General features: G+C 46.6%; 1 protein-coding gene across 13 annotated transcripts in view; it reads left to right on the top strand.

Annotated features, from left to right (window-relative positions):
* Positions 1–17,939, top strand: part of LOC135110584 (pleckstrin homology domain-containing family G member 5-like) — a 222,862-nt gene that overhangs the window by 180,535 nt on the left and 24,388 nt on the right. For 7 of the 13 annotated variants that reach the window (XM_064023052.1, XM_064023053.1, XM_064023048.1 and 4 more), the window contains 2 exons: positions 15,596–15,701; positions 16,711–16,853. In XM_064023052.1, the coding sequence (XP_063879122.1) occupies positions 15,596–15,701; positions 16,711–16,853 (249 nt within the window). Of the gene's footprint in view, positions 1–2,881; positions 7,891–15,595; positions 15,702–16,710; positions 16,854–17,939 lie in introns of those variants that run through there. The other 6 variants (XM_064023042.1, XM_064023043.1, XM_064023049.1 and 3 more) reach the window with 5 other exon arrangements.

Consider the following 17,939-nt stretch of genomic DNA (forward strand, 5'->3'; position numbering starts at 1 on the left):
GAAGACTGGCAGCGGCAGGAAGTTAATTTTCCTTTGGGTCTTGAGGCTGATAGGCAATAAACATAAATTTGGACTAAGAATAAAGAAAACGAAAACTCCCGATAATCCTCCGAGCGGAGTGAAGCACTGCAGGTTTTGGAGAGCAAGGCAGCAAGGCGGGGGGAGAGCGGGGCGAGAGGGCGGGAGAGGAAACTGACTTCACGTATAGTGAAGTAAAAAAAAATAAATAGATAAAATTGGCGTAGGAATGTGCTAAAAATTGAGTCGAAAATAATATATATATATATATATATATATATATATATATATATATATATATATATATATATATATATATATATATATATATATATGAGAGAGTAGGTAGAGGTGTGCGCGTGCCTTGATGCATGTAAGTGGGTTAGCACGGCGTCGTCATGCTGGTGGCACTAAAGGAGAGGGGAGGGGGAGGCGCCTCAGTGTGGCTCTCGTCACACGGTGCCGCCAGAGCATTGTGCTGCCAGCTTTTTTAAGGTCATAGTGGCCTCAGTGCTCCGCTCCGCCGGCGGGGCTCAGCCTCCCTTGCCTCACGAGTCCGTGCCGGGGGCGCACCGTGGCAGGTGTTGTGTTGCCTGTGACCTCGAAGCGGGGTGGTGCTGTGTGTGTTGTGACCGAACTATGTTTTGGTTTTAACGAGAAACTTCGTAATATGCGAGTGTTTGATGCGTGCCAGGAATTCCATTGTAACGGAGTGGCAGCGATTTGTTTGAACGTACTGCCGTGTTGGCGAGTGTCTTCTTTTCGACGAGTGTCTCCGCGGTGAGCGAGCGACGGTAGCCGGGCGCCTCGCTGAGGATCACTTGCAGGTCTCCACCACCAGCACGTGTCACAGAGGTGGCCGCGGCACAGGCGAGCGCTTCCCGTCTCTATGCCAGCTGTCTTCGCGCGGAAAGACCTTGACCCGAATTGTTTCGCTTTGTCAGCAAAACACAATCCACAAGACACCAAGGAAGAAAATTAAATTCCTGAACAAAGCTTACCCGTGCACAGGACTTTTAAAAGAACTTGTAACTATTCGCTCGTTTAAAAAGAAAATGTTTTCCTTATCAAAGTCAGGAAAGAAATCCATGAGTTATGGTAACGTCTCTACGTGACGTGGACCACGCCGCCATGCACGCGCCATTCACCTCCCCTCCAGATCAGGAGTGCCTTTCCACAGCAGATAATGACCTCCAGATCATTACGATGACTGCAATTAAAGCGCAGCTTTGTTTCCCTGCCTCTGGCCGTTCTCATTTGAGTTTTGCCAAAGCATTCACGCGGACGAATGGAGGTCGCTAGACCTGCACTTTATCCCAGATCACAGTAGTTTAAATAACTATTTTCATTCCATTAAAATTCCATGTGTCTGCATTATGGGTGCAGTGCAGCGACAGAATTAATGTAGCATGAAGACGTACCTTCTGTCAGCGTCAGGTGAATCCTGCTTTTTAATCCTATTTCTGATGCCACCGACATCACACGAGGTTTGACGAGGCTTGGTGTGTAGGAGTGTTATCTCTCCTTCCCATGCGTCTTCCCTTACCCGCCCCGCACCCCATCACGCACTATCGGTCTTGCACGTGCTGATAACTGCCATAACCCTCCTCACGTAAACCTTTTCCATCACCCTCCACACCCAGGACTCGCAATACTTTTCTTTCCGCTAAACTACAAAGATGCGAAATGGCAATATTTGTTCCTACATGCTCGGATGATATTTTGTGTGTTGGAAAACATTGTACAACGCATCGCACATACATTCACTCATCGTGGAAGAAATGAGCATCGTGGAAGAAATGAGAACCGCCAGAAAACAAGATCGGCCCTTTGTCCGTGTTGTCTGACCGCCATCACTTGTAGCCGCGTTCTTCCTGTTGTTCCGTTCACTGTACAAAATGTTATTCGTTTCACGGGTGTTTATTGTGTGTAGAGTGCGTGAGGGGAATAATTAAGCTACTTGTATGACATTATGGACAGAACACCTGCACTATTATTCCAATTTACATTCTGTGATGAAAGGAAAAGGGTACCATCATTATAAGCTGGCTTCTGAAAACTACCATTAGGTTTATGATGCTGTGTGTGTGTGTGTGTGTGTGTGTGTGTGTGTGTGTGTGTGTGTGTGTGTGTGTGTGTGTGTGTGTGTCAGTCATGGTGAAGTCGAGATCATGCTTTTTGTTTCAAGCCACTTCCAGGTTCCATGTTTTATAAGCTACGGGATCCTGTTATCGATGCCTGGCACAGTCTCTATTTATTCACGATGACAGAGGCCGGGGAGAATGATCGTGGTGGTGGTGGTGGTGGTGGTGGCGTGTCAAAAACATTGGTAGTGGTGGTCGAGGTGGTGGGAGCGTTAGGTGGCTGCAAAAAATAGAAGTGGTGATGATAAGGATGGTGGTGGTGATGCAGATGGCGATATGTATTGGTAAAAATAGTGGCTGGTGATGATGGTGATGTTGGTAGTGATGGTGGTGGCTCAGGGCGAGATCAATATCGGATGAGTGGTGGCGAGGGTGATTAACTGTAGTAACGGTGGTGATGATGACAATGGTGGTTAGTTTGCCGGATATTGTTCACAGATTCTATTACTGACGAGAGAATCGGCTTTGCGTACACTATCGATGGTGGTGATGGTGGTTGCTAATGGTGTCTCAAAATGGGATTACCCTCGCTCGGATCGCGGTAATTGTGGTGGTGATGGTGCTGGTGCTGGTGGAGGGGATGGGGGAGAGAGGGGGGGTGGAGGTGTGACCTTATCAGCTGATGCTCACACCTGCACAGTTACAGCAGGTGAGGGTAGCATTCCACGCACCCCCACCCCTGTCATTCCCTCCCTCCCTCCCTCCCTCCCTCCTCTCCTTCCTTTCCCTCCTCTCCCTCCCTCTCCGTGGCCTCATTTAATCTCTCTAGCCTTCCCTCTAGCCTTCATTTGCCTCGCTTTCTTCCCTGCCTTCGCTTAATCTCATTTTCCATAAAATTTTCAAACGTCTTTCCTTTTTATTTATCCCTTTACCTCTTTACCTTCTCTCCTTTCATCCTCTTGACCTTCCATCCCTGCAGTGCCTTCCAGCCTTCCTCTTCAAACTCTACTCTACCTACCTTCCTCCCTCCCTCCCTCTCTCCGTTCTTCCCTGCCTTACTTTTATCTCTTGTTCCTCTGCCATTCACTCGCTGCCTCATCTGATGTGATTACAGTGGGAATTAACCCTTGAAATGACTTCTTCCTGCCTCGTCAGCACGGGGGCAGCTTCCGAGAAGAGATTTCGGTGATGTTTGTTTTGTCTCTATCGAACCTTGAGTGTTTCTTGGTATCATTTGTTTTCTGTTGATGTAAAATGGTTTCTCCTGGTGCTGTTGGTCTTGTAGGGTCTTGGTTGAGATATTCTGTCTTTGTGTATGAATAAGGGATTGTTTTCTTAGTCCTTGTGTTGGTTCGACTTGGTCTCTCGTTCTGAAGGTGATGGGTTTAATCTGAAGGTATTGGAGATTTTTCAAGTCAGTCTTCTGTGAGTCCGGGATGACTTTTTTGTTTGGCTCGTGGATTTTGCGAGCAGCTTTTAGTTTTGAAATGTTGAGATGAGGTATGACTGACACACACACACACACACACACACACACACACACACACACACACACACACACACACACACACACACACACACACACACACACACACACACACACACACACACACACACACACACTCTCATATGCACACGAACATACACACATACGCACTCATGAAGGCGGAAGGACGACCTCAATTAAAGTTTGCCTCGACTTTTCTCGTCTCGAAATTCCATTAATAAGTTAAGACACAATTGAACGCTCCAGGTCCGCGCCGCTCATTCCCCCAAGCCTTCCCTTTACTGGACGCCTCTGCCTGCCACTTCCAAGCACGCCCTTGTCTTTCTGGGTGTGGGGAGCGAACGCTGATTCACTGACACAAAAGGGAACAGAAATCGGAGCTTCAAGTCTTTTCCTACATCGAAGGGTCCTATGCATGTTTACATTGTCTTAGTAATATTTCATACCCTAATACAGGGGAACTCTCGGTGTTTCTGAATAATCTGAAAGCCATTCATGCAGTGACGGCAGCTGCATGCATACATTCAAAGACTTTTACTTCACCTCAAAGCATCAACTCTGAGGGGACGGAAAAATGACGAGACGCAAATTTGGTTTCTGGAGATATGTCCAAAAAAAAAAAAAAAAAAAAAAAAAGAAATGTATACTAGACTTGCATTTCTTCATGAGGTTGACATCCAGTCCCTCCTGACCTCGCCAACACCACTTTCTACGCCAAGGACACTTGTGAGGCATGACTGTGATAAACCGAAGGTCTCGCTTGCTTTATGGACCGATGTATAATGAAGGAGCAGGAAGGGGCGCGCCTGTCTCCCGGTACAGAAAATGGAGCAATCTTCCCACCCAGATTGGAAAGTGGGATCCATAATAAGCTGCTTTTTTTTTTTTTTTTCGTTTTGCACGACAATACGAAAGAGGAAGGAAAATGAAGGAGTAAGGAAGGATAGACAGGAAAATGAGGAAAGAGAAGCGATAAAAAAATATATATAATTTAGAATGGAAAGACTGGAAAATAGAATAGATAGAGTCTGCCTGTGTTCACAGTTTCGTCATTTTTATTTTTGCAGATCGCACTGAGGAAAAAAATAGTCACTGGAGTTTGTCAGAATAACCTGAAGGGAAAGTCAGCCTTTTCTCGTTACTTGTGGTTGATTGTCGTGATTACGTGATGCTCATGATGGTGGTAATGATGGTGGTGGTTCGTGAACTCTGTAATTATCCTGCGCTGGCCGTTTGTTGCAACCGTTGTTGTTGTTGTTGTTGTTGTTGTTGTTGTTGTTGTTAGTGGTGGTGGTGGTGGGGGGTGATTGTGGTAATGGTGAGTGATGCTGGCGGCGGTGGCGTTGATGCTTCCTTGGCGAAGAGAACGGCAAAACATTCCTGTGGTGTAAGTGACGCATTTTTGCCAACGTGTTACAGAACTTAGTCAAAGACACGACTAAGTAAAAGAATTTGCGTCGGCGTGTTTTTGAAGCGAAGCCGACTAAGTGGAACATCTTTCTTTTTTCCTACAGAAAGGAAAGCGTGAGATTTAGAACATACATAATTAATGAACAATAAAGTATCACCAACAGGTAGAGAATATCTGTTGGTGGCCTGGTGGTGGTGTACGCCGCTGTGTGCCGCAGGCATCGTAGCAGCACAGTGTTGGCAGGGAAAATGATGTTCCCTCTAGGAACCTTCCCCGACGACGCCGAAACCCAACAGAGGCTTGAGGAATCCGACATGAATTCTCCTGATGGCTCCCTCTCACGTGGCGCCCAACCAGAACAAGCTGATGGCCCGCCGGAGGTTAGGCTCACCAAAGAGAGGCCCTCGTCACCTGAGTCACACTCGCTCATCAGTGATCCAGCGACAACCACTAGACCAGTCACCGCCCTCGTCGACCACTGGCATGGACCAACGGTGGTCAGCAACCCTCTTTTCGTCAGGTCCTTCAAAAGGAGAATTCGAACCCGCGAACGCCGGGGCTGCAGGTACAAGACGCTGTGCAGCCCTGCTGACCTGAGACCTCCGGAACGAAAGCACCAACTGGAGATGACAGACTGGGCTGCTGATGATGGCTGGGAGGAGGAGGGAACCTACACTTATGTTGGTGAAGTGAGGGATTCGCCTCTTTATGAAGAACACGATGAGAGTGATAGCTGTGCACTTGGTTCCCCAGGATCCGATAGTGTGTTTTTGCCGCACCAGAGTCCCTCACCAGCCCACTCTCCGAATCTGTCGCCCAGGAAGCAAGAATATAAGACTGACTTCTTGGGAAAATGGAGGAACTCTTCTATATCACCGGAGAGTCCTGATCAGGAATCTCATCTTGATTTGTCGGAAAGTCGCCAAGAATCAAAGGAACGAAGTACAGGGTTTTCCTTCCTCTCTCGACTCGGCAAAAGTGTTTCCCCGAAGAAAAAACATTTCAGACCTCCTCCAAGGTCTCCTGGTAGCGAAACAGGTTGGGAGAGTGGTACTGATCCTTCTCCAACCAATGGAGACGAAGCCACATCTCCCTCACCTCGCTCTGGCCTCCCAGCCTCCCAGGAACACTCAGTGCGCCTCACCAAGATACCCATTAGGACGGCCTATGTGACCAGCCTCAGCAGGGAGCCTCAACCTCTAGAATCAGCAAGGAGACCAGCTGAGAGTGTGGCTGCACAGGAGGGACAAACTGCAAGATACTCAAGCATCCCACCCACACCCAGACTCCCGCCTCCTCCACCCAGTAGAAAATATGGCGTTGCGTCTCACGCGCGGGTAAGTGCTCGTGAGAATGGCCACGGCACCGGACATGGCCGGCCCAAAGACTCTGTCACCGAGGCTCTACCTGATGACTCGCCTACATCGTGGGAGAGTGGGAGCCCAGGTGTCACTGAGAACGACAGAGTCACAGGATCGTGCCCCCACCTGTCCAAGGACATGGCTACCTCACCGAGACAGCTTCGAAATGTTGAAGCTGAGGGACTGGAGACGCCCTCCCCAAAGCAAGGGCCTCAGTCTGCTCCCTGTGTCCTAGGCCTCAGCCAGGCCCCCGCCCCAGATTCTTCTCCCTCTGCAGAACTGCTGTCCCCAGAGACGAGTCACTCAGGACGCAGTGAGGAAGTAAGTCCACGTAAGAATAAATTTTTCCCAGGATTTGTCTTCCATAGTGACGGCACTGTCAGGAAGAGTGAGGCTGAGAGAAGCGCACCCAAGGAGCGAGGAAAGAAGGAAAGAAGCGGCACCTCTGAGTGGAAGGTAACCGAGGCCATCGCGACGTTGAGCCAAGGCAAACTGAGAAGATCCGGCGCTCTCAGGAAGAGAGATGACATGCAGCGTCTCACCGGGGAGGCTGGACCGCCCCACGAGCTGGGCGGCGCAGCAGGAAAGACACAAGTGGATCACGAGAGAACTAACTTCTCAGCAGCAGGAGGGACGCCATACACAGCAGCTGCCCCTAGAAGTAGCCGAGTAAGTAAGACTGACATCCTGCAGGACAAGGATGAAGTCAAAAGCTATCCAGAAAATTGTAGGACTGAAGCTTCTTCATCCGGGACAGCTCCCAGGCAGCTGTCTGAGAGATATGTTAAAAATCGCACCAAGCGTACAATGGAACGATCAATTTCAGTTCCATTTTGGATCAAACACCAGTCTCAGGACGCCTCGTCCCCCCCGGATGGCAGGCCAACAGCCTTGCAGGGTCATGACCGTGAAGGCATTCCAACTGAAGTTAAATCCCATAGTGAAGCAAAGATCGAGCACATGGCGAGGGCGGGGCCAGGCAGGGAACAGAGGAGGGCCTCCCACAAGCGAGCCAGGTCCCAGGATGCAACGAGGAGTTTCAGTGCCGAGGTTCTGAGCCTCATTCCCAGCAGGTCTTCCTCGCATGAAAACCTTATCAAGAGAGACACGGGGCTGGCGATGGAACTTCTGACGGCAGATGGGGGAAGCATGGACGCGGCGTCTCCTTCAAGCGTGGATCTTCCCATGCCGCAGCGACACACCAGCTGCAGCGACGTGGCCCTCGCCGCCCAGAGTGAGCAGGACCACTCAGGGTTCTCGCTTCTCCGGGATTCAAGACTGAGGAGCGTATCGGCAGCAAGTCTGACTAAGAAAGGATCTGGAGGTAAGGGATCGCAGAGCACAAAATGGTTTGATAAGGAAGAGACGCCTCACGTGGATCAGGTGGACAGCGGAGGCAGCCCCAAGACCTGCCACCACGTGTACACGTCCCCCTACGACATGCTCTCACAGCCCAGAGAGCGCCCCTACCTGCAGCGGCTGATGGGCGTTTTCAACATGCTGGGAGCGGTAAGTCACACTCCAGGCTACCACAGGTGGCCTACGAGTGCCGTGGCCGGGGAGTGTGAGGAAAGACTTTGTGGGGACATAGTTTAGTAGTAATGCAATACACACCCAAAGATGAGACCAACATTCACCTCCACAGACCAGGAAAACCCACAGTACAGCAAGATTATTATTTTTCTTCTTGTGAAAAGTTGATCATTCGGTTTTGTCCTTTAAAAACTTATTATATTCACCGAAAAAAAAAATATTTCAGAAAGCTAGTTTGGTTATATACAGTTCCTCAGCCGAGGAACTTTTCCCAACATGAATTATGATCCTCAATAATTTTTTTTTTTCAATACTTTGTGAGGTAAAAAGTGAACAAAGCCAGCGAGTGACAACGCAGCCTCATTTTCACGACTCCCAGACATTGCAAATAGGCGAGCGGAAAATAAGAGTTAATTATAGCTACAGGACAGAGAGAGAGAGAGAGAGAGAGAGAGAGAGAGAGAGAGAGAGAGAGAGAGAGAGAGAGAGAGAGAGAGAGAGAGAGAGAGAGAACAAAAGTAAGGCTAATTTCAAGGTGTAGAGAACAAGAAAATAACCTGTCACTTTCCATGGAGAGAAGAAGAATGAGAATGAAAAAAAAAATACAAGTAAAAGGAAGAAAAAAAATATGAAAGAGAAAACTGAAGGAAAGCAAGGGGAGGGAAAAAGCAAGAAGGAGTATTCTAGAAGGAGGGAAGCTCATTGACTAATTTAAAATCCTTGTTCTCCAAATTATCCTCCATCTTTTTTAATCTTTGTATAGTATAAAAGTTATATTTGATCTTATACTGTTAGTGGTCGATGCTTAGGTGAAATTTTTATCATTTATTTAATAGCCAGTCCAAGAAGTCCGCCACCTCCTCCTCTTCCACTTTCATTTCACTCCCCTCTTTCCTCCACCTTCCTCGCTTTCAAGATCTCCCCCGTTTTATCATTTCTCTTCCTTTCACTGTATTCCCTCTTCCACATCCTACCTCTCAGTATCTTCTTTCATCCATTTCCTCTTCAACATTCCTGTATCTCCCGTTCACCATCCTTCGTCTTCTCCTCCGTTACTCCTTTTCCCTTCGTCCTTCTCCCTTTCTCTCTCTCTTCTTCCTGTCATTAATCGAGAAGCTTGCGTAATTAATAAACCAAATTAATTGTTCTCTCACTCTTGGGACGAAACTGATAGGAGGAGGAGGAGGTTGTGATGGTGGTTGTGTGGGGAATGTATGTGGTTGACTGGTAGCGGCAGGAATTGTGATAGGGCTGTGGTGGTGAGGCGCTAGTGTGGTAGACTCCTGGTGTCTGTATCGAGTAATCGCCGGCAGCACAAAGGTGGTAATAATGATGACAAAAATAGTGATTGATGATGGTAACACACGAGCGATTGACTTATGGACAGACAGACAGACAGACAGACAGACAGACAGGCAGGCAGGCAGACAGACAGGCAGGTATGTAGAGGTAGCACTGGTGGAGTGATTGGCAGGTAAGTAATCAAATACTTTACCTGTCCAACACTGAACCTCACCCTTGTTTCTCTTAATGAATGAACCCGTTGACTTTTTTCCCTCCTCCTCCTCCTCCTCCTCCTCCTCCTCCTCCTCCTCCTCCTCCTCCTCCTCCTCCTCCTCCTCCTCTTTGCCCTTTACCTCATCTCCTCAAGCCTTCACATTTTTTTTTCGGATTGCTTTCTCATTTGTCCGCTTTAATTTTCCTTATTTATTTATTTATTTTTACATTACTTCATTTTATTCCCTCCCCCTCTGTCCTTTTACATTTTTATATCGATCTTTTTTTTTTATTCCCTTCTCCCTTACTTCCTATTTTTTTCTTCTGTTATCTGCAATGTTTTTTTTTTTTCTCTCTCTTTTTTTTAGTTTACCAATTTCCTGTACACACCCTTGCTCCTTCTGTCTAGTTTTCTTTTCACATCTTTTCCTTTCACTCTCCTCACTTTTTTTTTATTCACGAAAACTTTCCACCTCTTCAAACTTTCCTCTTTTTAGGTCCCTCTTCCCTTTTCCTTCCTTTCCCTTCCTTTACCCTACCTTTTTTTTCCCCACACACCTCCATTTTCATCTTTCCCCCTTTCCCTCTAGCCCTTTCACATTTACCCTCCTGCTTTAACTATTTTTTCCGGTCTTATTTTCTCTCTCCTTGGTTCATCTACCCACCTTGTATCCTTCCCCGCCTTCCCTGCCACCACTCCCTCGCAGAAACCTTTAATTTTTGCTTCTCCGACCATCTAGTACCTCATTTTCCCTTGACCTTAATTATGGCACTGTCTACCTTTCCACCCTCACCCCAAACCCACCTGTCCCTACATGACTTACGCAAAGGCTACCTTGTTCCTGGCTACTTTTATAACCTGGATCTGCTTCCTCCATCTTTCACCAGTTTTCCCCTGACCTAAGCTCTCTTCCTCCTTCATGACCTTCACTTTTGACCTTCCCCAAGCGCGACCTGTCCTTCGTCACCCTTGGCCCGTAGCACTCCTAACCTGCCTCAATATCGACCTGCCTGCCTGCCTCACCCCTGCTAACCTGTAATTTTTTATTGTTTCCCCCCACCAACTGGTTCCATTTTCCTTCTCGCCCCACCCCTCTCTCTATCTACCTGCCTCCAAGCCGGCCTCCCTCTCTCTCTCTCTCTCTCTCTCTCTCTCTCTCTCTCTCTCTCTCTCTCTCTCTCTCTCTCTCTCTCTCTCTCTCTCTCTCTCTCTCTCTCTCTCTCTCTCTCTCTCTCTCTCTCTCTCTCTCTCTCTCTCTCTCTCTCTCTCTCTCTCTCTCTCTCTCTCTCTCTCTCTCTCTCTCTCTCTCTCTCTCTCTCTCTCTCTCTCTCTCTCTCTCTCTCTCTGGTCCCAGGTAAAGGTCAGACGTACAGGGCTTAAAGATGAGACTCTGGAGTTAATATATCTGTGTGTGTGTGTGTGTGTGTGTGTGTGTGTGTGTGTGTGTGTGTGTGTGTGTGTGTGTGTGTGTGTGTGTGTGTGTGTGTGTGTGGTCAATTATTAATGGAAATGCTATGATAAGAGTAATGATGATGTTATTGATGATGATAGTGGAAATAGTAGTGGTAGTTGTAGTGATAGTAGTAGCTGTTGTTGTAATGATAATAATAATAATTGTGGCAATCGTGGTATGAGAAAGTAGAAGAGGATAAACTACAGAAAAAAAGGAGATGAAGGAAAAACAATAATGATAATGATGAAGACAAGAGAATTATACCCAGCACTAATAATAATAATAATTATAATAATAATAATGGGAGCCGCCGTGGTACAGTGGCACCGCGCGCGCTTTGGGGGCCAAGTGGTCATCAGGCGCACGGGTTCGAATCCTGGCTACGGTCCGAGGGTAGGAAGGGCATCCACTCGGGGAAACGGTTCCCAAATGCCAAATCCAAAAGTCCTTCATCAGGAGGCACCGTCTCAGCCCTAACAGACTAGGGAAAACTAGACGTAAAAAAAAAAATAAATAAATAATAATAATAATAATAATAATAATAATAATAATAATAATGGAACAAGACTCTAAAAAGGACTAATAGACAAAAGCTTCGCTTCACATCTTTCTAGTTACCATAAAACCCATATTGAGAAAGACTTTACTCTCTTACCAAGACTATTTTCAAAGGCCACAGAAACGATTACCCGGGTTCCCAAGAGTGCTTCTCCCGTTAATAAAGTATAAATATTATTAATCTGTCACTACAACCATAAAAACGCCCTTGGAAACCCGTGTAACTTTAACTGGAAATATTGAAACTAGTGGAGGTGCGGCGTAGAAGTGTTTCTGAATATGACCCTATATAAGAGAGCGGCGCCCCAGCAAGGCAGAGTGACGGATTCAGGAGACCCCTGCGTCTTGTCCTTGAGGTGGAGGCTTCCTCTTTCATAGGGAGACTTAATGTTCGCTCCCTCCCTAGTCCCTTCATTACTCTCTCTCTCACCTTAAGCCTACACCGACGGCCTTTCGTAACAATAGGCTTGGGGTCTCTGGAGATTAGTGATAGTGGTGGTGGTAGTTGTTGTTGTAGAAGGTGTGGAGGTATTGTATTGTAGTAGAAGTAACGGTAATAGTCTAAGAAGCAGAATAGGTGTAATAGAAGCAGAGGAGGATGTAAAGGAGAGCTGAAACAGTGAGCCATGGCTGTGCTGAGGGAAGATCAACCGCAACACTCGTCTCCCGGGGACTCCTGCGAGGGTCACGTGTGATTTAGGAAGGTCATGTGTCACTGGACGCCTGACGGACATTTCCCTGTGCGAGAGTGAAAGCATGGGTGCACGTGTGTGTGTGTGTGTGTGTGTGTGTGTGTGTGTGTGTGTGTGTGTGTGTGTGTGTGTGTGTGTGTGTTTGTGCGCGTGTGTACCCTAGCGTTCGCGCGTTTGTGCATGTGTGTTTTGAAAAAAAGAAACTAAAACAATATATTTTTTGTTCCAGAAACGCGCTACATACTGTTGTTAATCCGGAGAAAAACAAAATTTTTACCGAATATTGAGTAGAATGTAAATGTGTTAAGTTCTATATAGAGAAAGAAAGAAAAAAACATCCATTGCACGTCAGTTATCAGATAGAAAGGGAAAAAAATAATGGATGGATAGAGGCGTGACGTCAACGAACCAAAAGTAAACAAAGTGAATCGAGCCGGGACACGCACGTGAGCCAAATAGCGCCTAGAGTCAACCCTGGACGCGACGAACAAACACTGCGCCGATAAAAACAACTGAGCGACGCTGTTATTGGACATGTATCACTCAGCAGGGAATATGAGGCCCATTACTGCCTTATTTAGTGTGCGGTTTTCAATTAACGGGGAGAGAGAGAGAGAGAGAGAGAGAGAGAGAGAGAGATTGACAGACGGACAGAGACAAGTGAAGACTCCCAATTAAATCATAACTTTCCCACTTGACCATTAAAAATACAATAAAAATAATGATTTCAGTGAACAGCCAGATGATTCCACAAAGAATAATAATAATAATAATAATAATAATAATAATAATAATAATAATAGATGGAAGAAACTCATAAGAAATCCCAGACTTCCATAATTGATAAAGTTACTTATATTTTGTCTTGTCTTTCTAATTGGAGTGTCCTTCGTGTTGATTTATTTATTTGTTTATATCGTCATTTTTTTTTCATTCATATATTTACTTATTTATTTCTTTACTTATTTTACTTCTTCATTTTCAACGTACATAGTCTTTAAGATGCTGGAGTAAATTGTAGACTCTTCCTTTCTTTTCTTAACTTATTTACTTGCCTGCCTCCTCCTCCTCCTCCTCCTCCTCCTCCTCCTCCTCCTCCTCCTCCTCCTCCTCCTCCTCCTCCTCCACCTCCTTTCTTTCTTTCTCCCTTACTTGCTCTCAAGTTCACCTGTTAGCGGTTTTTCTCCTTGCATACTTTGGTGATCAGGATGTAAAGGAGGAAGAGGAGGAGGAGGAGAAGGAAGAGGAGAAAGAGGAAGAGAAAGTGGAGGAGGAGAAAAAGAGAATGAAGTGGTGCGCAGGTCAATGTCTCTCTCTCTCTCTCTCTCTCTCTCTCTCTCTCTCTCTCTCTCTCTCTCTCTCTCTCTCTCTCTCTCTCTCTCTCTCTCTCTCTCTCTCTCTCTCTCTCTCTCTCTCTCTCTCTCTCTCTCTCTCTCTCTCTCTCTCTCTCTCTCTCTCTCTCTCTCTCTCTCTCTCTCTCTCTCTCTCTCTTGCTCAACAGAGAAACATAACTACCCTGAAACACCTCTCATGAGTAAGCGCGGCCGAGAGAGAGAGAGAGAGAGAGAGAGAGAGAGAGAGAGAGAGAGAGAGAGAGAGAGAGAGAGAGAGAGATTTCTAGTGTTACCTCTTATTGTGGCCAAACCTAAACTAACACACACGTTCTCCAATGTTCCGTGGACAAACAGAGGAATCTTCTTCATCTCTTCCCCTCCTCCTCCTCCTCCTCCTCTTCCTCCTCCTCCTCCTCTTCTTGGTTGATGCAGCTCCGGTGCTTATGTTAGGAAAAGTTAGACATGAGATTCCTGATCTTTTCACTTCTTTCAATCAATTACCCGTCTCTCTCTCTCTCTCTCTCTCTCTCTCTCTCTCTCTCTCTCTCTCTCTCTCTCTCTCTCTCTCTCTCTCTCTCTCTCTCTCTCTCTCTCTCTCTCTCTGTGCCCTTATAAGCGTCACCTTCAATTTCATTCTCTCCATTTCTTTTCGATTCTTTTTTTTCCGCATTCCATCCTCTCCCCTCCCCTCCCCTCCGTCCCATCCTCCTCCTCTCCCTCTCTGTCTCTGTCCCTATCAATCTCGCCCTCTCTCTCTCTCTCTCTCTCTCTCTCTCTCTCTCTCTCTCTCTCTCTCTCTCTCTCTCTCTCTCTCTCTCTCTCTCTCTCTCTCTCTCTCTCTCTCTCTCTCTCTCTCTCTCTCTCTCTCCTCCATTGAGGCGAAGCATGGGGCCTCTTTCTGGCCCTTTAAGAGCTAAAATCATTTCTCTGTTGGATCTCCTCATTCTATGAAAAGGAGAAAAGTGGAAAGGTTTGGTTCCTTATACGACGCCCCCTTGGCCCTTAGCGACTCCATAGTTCCCTCAGCAGCCCTCGGGACACTCCATAAGACGGTGGGGGAGCGGAAGGAAGGATGGAGAGAACGAGGGAGGGAAAGAGGAATGAGAGGGAGCGAGGAATGAAACGCTCTTGGTGGTCAGGGATTTATTTTTACTGTTTCCTGGACATACACGCGCGCACGCACAGACACACATACCAGAGAGAGAGAGAGAGACAATTAACACAGACAGATACGTGGAGTCAGAGAGAGGAGCGTTAATTAAAACTGCGTAGTTATGGGACAAATTTCAATGGAGAGAGAGAGAGAGAGAGAGAGAGAGAGAGAGAGAGAGAGAGAGAGAGAGAGAGAGAGAGAGAGAGAGAGAGAGATTTATGAAAATTGAATTGTCTTTGAATGGGAGGGAAGAAAAGGTATATATATAAGAAGATGAGAACCTGTAGGCATAAGGATGAAGGGGAGGTTGTGTGTGTTCTCTCTCTCTCTCTCTCTCTCTCTCTCTCTCTCTCTCTCTCTCTCTCTCTCTCTCTCTCTCTCTCTCTCTCTCTCTCTCTCTCTCTCTCTCTGCCACACGTCCTCAGTTCTTGTTAAACGCGTATAATTTATCAGTACAATACATAATGTTCTCCCATCTTGTGCTAAACGACTATTCATGACTGTCACTGCCTCATCTCGTGTTATTTTGCTTCACTCTGCACCAAACTTCATCACCTCATAATCACCTCGTCTCTCCTCACGGCATTACTGTATTGCTTCATTTATGTAATGCCGCTGAATTATTACTGATGCTTCTTCCCTTTTTGTTCTTCCTCACAGAGCATCTGCTCAGTCATGTCTGCATCTCACCTCACTTCATATCACCTTCATGCGTTGCTTTTCCCTCATGTCCTACCGGCTATCGATACATAAGAACATAAGGGAAGCTGCAAGAAGCCATTAATCAGGTCAGCAATTGGCAGTCCCTATATGAAACGTACCTTACCTATTTCCACCTATTATTCTCATCCATAAATCTCTCTATCTTCTTTTAGACTTGAGACTTCTCTTCCATCGCGCCACATTTCATCATTTCACGTCAACCATCGTCACAAATCGTCACAAATCTTCACAACTCTCCCCAAAACTCACCCCACTCTTTGCTTCTTCCAGGACAGCAAGATGGATTCCCTGGTGCAGCAACTCGACCTGTACAGCAAGCAGGGCATCCCGAGGCAGCCGCACCTCCTCGCCTGCCAGACCATGGGCAGCGAAGAAGGTAAGCACTGGCAGACTCAACACGCGCTGGGGAAGGGAGCGTCCTTGTGAACCTGCCTCAGTGTATTCCTTGTTTTCCTGAAGGAGACGCTATCGAGGACCCTTGACCAAGATGGGTTTCCTCGTGTTTGTCCGTGAATTGTTTATTTTTCATGCACGTCACGCTCAGGCCATGTTGGCTATCGAGTTTATCTTCTTTTTTCTTCTGCTTCTTTTCCTCCTTCTCCTTGCCCTCCATTCTTTCCTTTTTCTTTCTTTCTTTCTTGTCAAGGAGGGTGAGTTTGCATTTAGTATTCTGTGGATCAAAAAAAAAATTTAAAAAACACAGGTATATGACTTATTAATATTGCAACAGGTATTATGAAGATTAAGAAAAGAGGTGTATCAAGCCTCATTATCAGAGCATCACTACGTACCTGGGCAGCGAGGGGATGACATCGTACTGATCACGCGTTACATGTACACTGCAGGCGCGAGAGTGACCCTCCAACATTTCGGCATTAACAGTGTTCTGAAGCAACACTCACACATGTCAGTCAGGAAAAATGTAATATTTCACCCTCGTGTCAGCCCAGCATTGAGTGTTGGAGCGGAGTGTTTGCAGTGCTTCTAAACTTGCAGAGGTCATTGTATGCCGTGATGAAAGCATTAGTGAGGACGTTCACGATCACAGCGCCATCAAGTGTATCTCACATATTACTGTTCTGTCACGGCGCAAAGCAAATCTTTGTTGAGTGGACTGACGCTGGGCGGGTAGGTAGGGGAGGGTGTGGCACAGAGGAGTGGGAGGGAGCAGGTGGTGAGAAAGGTGCTTAGAGCTTCTTCATGCGCTGGTAGGGAGCGTTGAGCAATGTAGTAATGCTCACTTTATGAGAGAGAGAGAGAGAGAGAGAGAGAGAGAGAGAGAGAGAGAGAGAGAGAGAGAGAGAGAGAGAGAGAGAGAGAGGAAAAAGACTTAATAATGCATAAATAAAACATAACGAGCTAAATTATTCACGTGGGCATTACAGACGTGGTGCTTGAGGACAGCTGGCGCACGCTGGTCGAGGGACAGGATCAGCTGGACGAGAGACAGGAGCAGCAGCAGAGCGCCATCTGGGAGCTGGTGGAGACAGAGGCCACCTATATACACATGCTCAAAGTCATCACCGACGTAAGTACCCGTGTCAGTGTGTGTGTGTGTGTGTGTGTGTGTGTGTGTGTGTGTGTGTGTGTGTGTGTGTGTGTGTGTGTACGCGCGCGTGTTTAGCTTCTCTTACATATCATTTTCCTTTGAAATCAGAAGAATATTTGACACACGCTTAATGTGTCTCCTTTAAGTAGGCACCAGGCAGCGACCACTAAGGTACAACCCCACACACCTTTACACTTGCCATCCTCTCTTGCACTCAACACAGCCACTCACTCTCACTCTCAGCCTCGTCTCGCTGCCGCTGCCCCACTTCAAGCAGCTTTGCCTCTGCGCCTGACATGATATGATGGAACACCTTCTGCCACTGACCTTATGTTTCCTGCGGCCCGCCTGCTGATTTACTGAGGAGCGAACTTGCTGTTGCTGTTGACGGAAAAAAATGTGGCAAGAATTTCTCAAGTTATTTTTGCGTGCTTGTCCAACACTGAGTAAACCAAAACATGTTTGTAGTTGCTTGAGAGACTACCTGGGTTTTGAGTGGAGGAAAGGAAGACCAAAAGACGCGAGGCTGTGGAGGACGTGATAAATGGAAACCAGCTGTGAGGCCGCGCGTGATAGGTATGCAGAGAGAGAGAGAGAGAGAGAGAGAGAGAGAGAGAGAGAGAGAGAGAGAGAGAGAGAGAGAGAGAGAGAGAGAGAGAGAGAGAGAGAGAGAGAGAGAGAGAGAATAAGAAAGGAGAGTTTGAAATGAATGTTGGGTAAGCAAGACAGACTGATGACAGAGCGGTAGGATGAAAGAGGGGTTTTTTTTTCAAGGATGAATGTATGCCTGAATTCCACCTCCCTTTTTTTATTTGATGATCCATGCAACGCTTCCACAGAAAGGTGTGTGTGTGTGTGTGTGTGTGTGTGTGTGTGTGTGTGTGTGTGTGTGTGTGTGTGTGTGTGTGTGTGTGTGTGTGTGAACATAACGATAAAAGTATTTAGAGAAAGTTTAAAATGGGAACGTAAAAGAATAAATCAAGAATAATATGAAAGTATGCACACATCGTCTTGATAATCTGAGGAAAAACGCAAAAAAGATGAAAGAAATGGTCAGTCATCTTA

The sequence above is a fragment of the Scylla paramamosain genome, chromosome 20 (genome assembly GCF_035594125.1).
Source record: "Scylla paramamosain isolate STU-SP2022 chromosome 20, ASM3559412v1, whole genome shotgun sequence".
Lineage (NCBI taxonomy): Eukaryota > Metazoa > Arthropoda > Malacostraca > Decapoda > Portunidae > Scylla > Scylla paramamosain.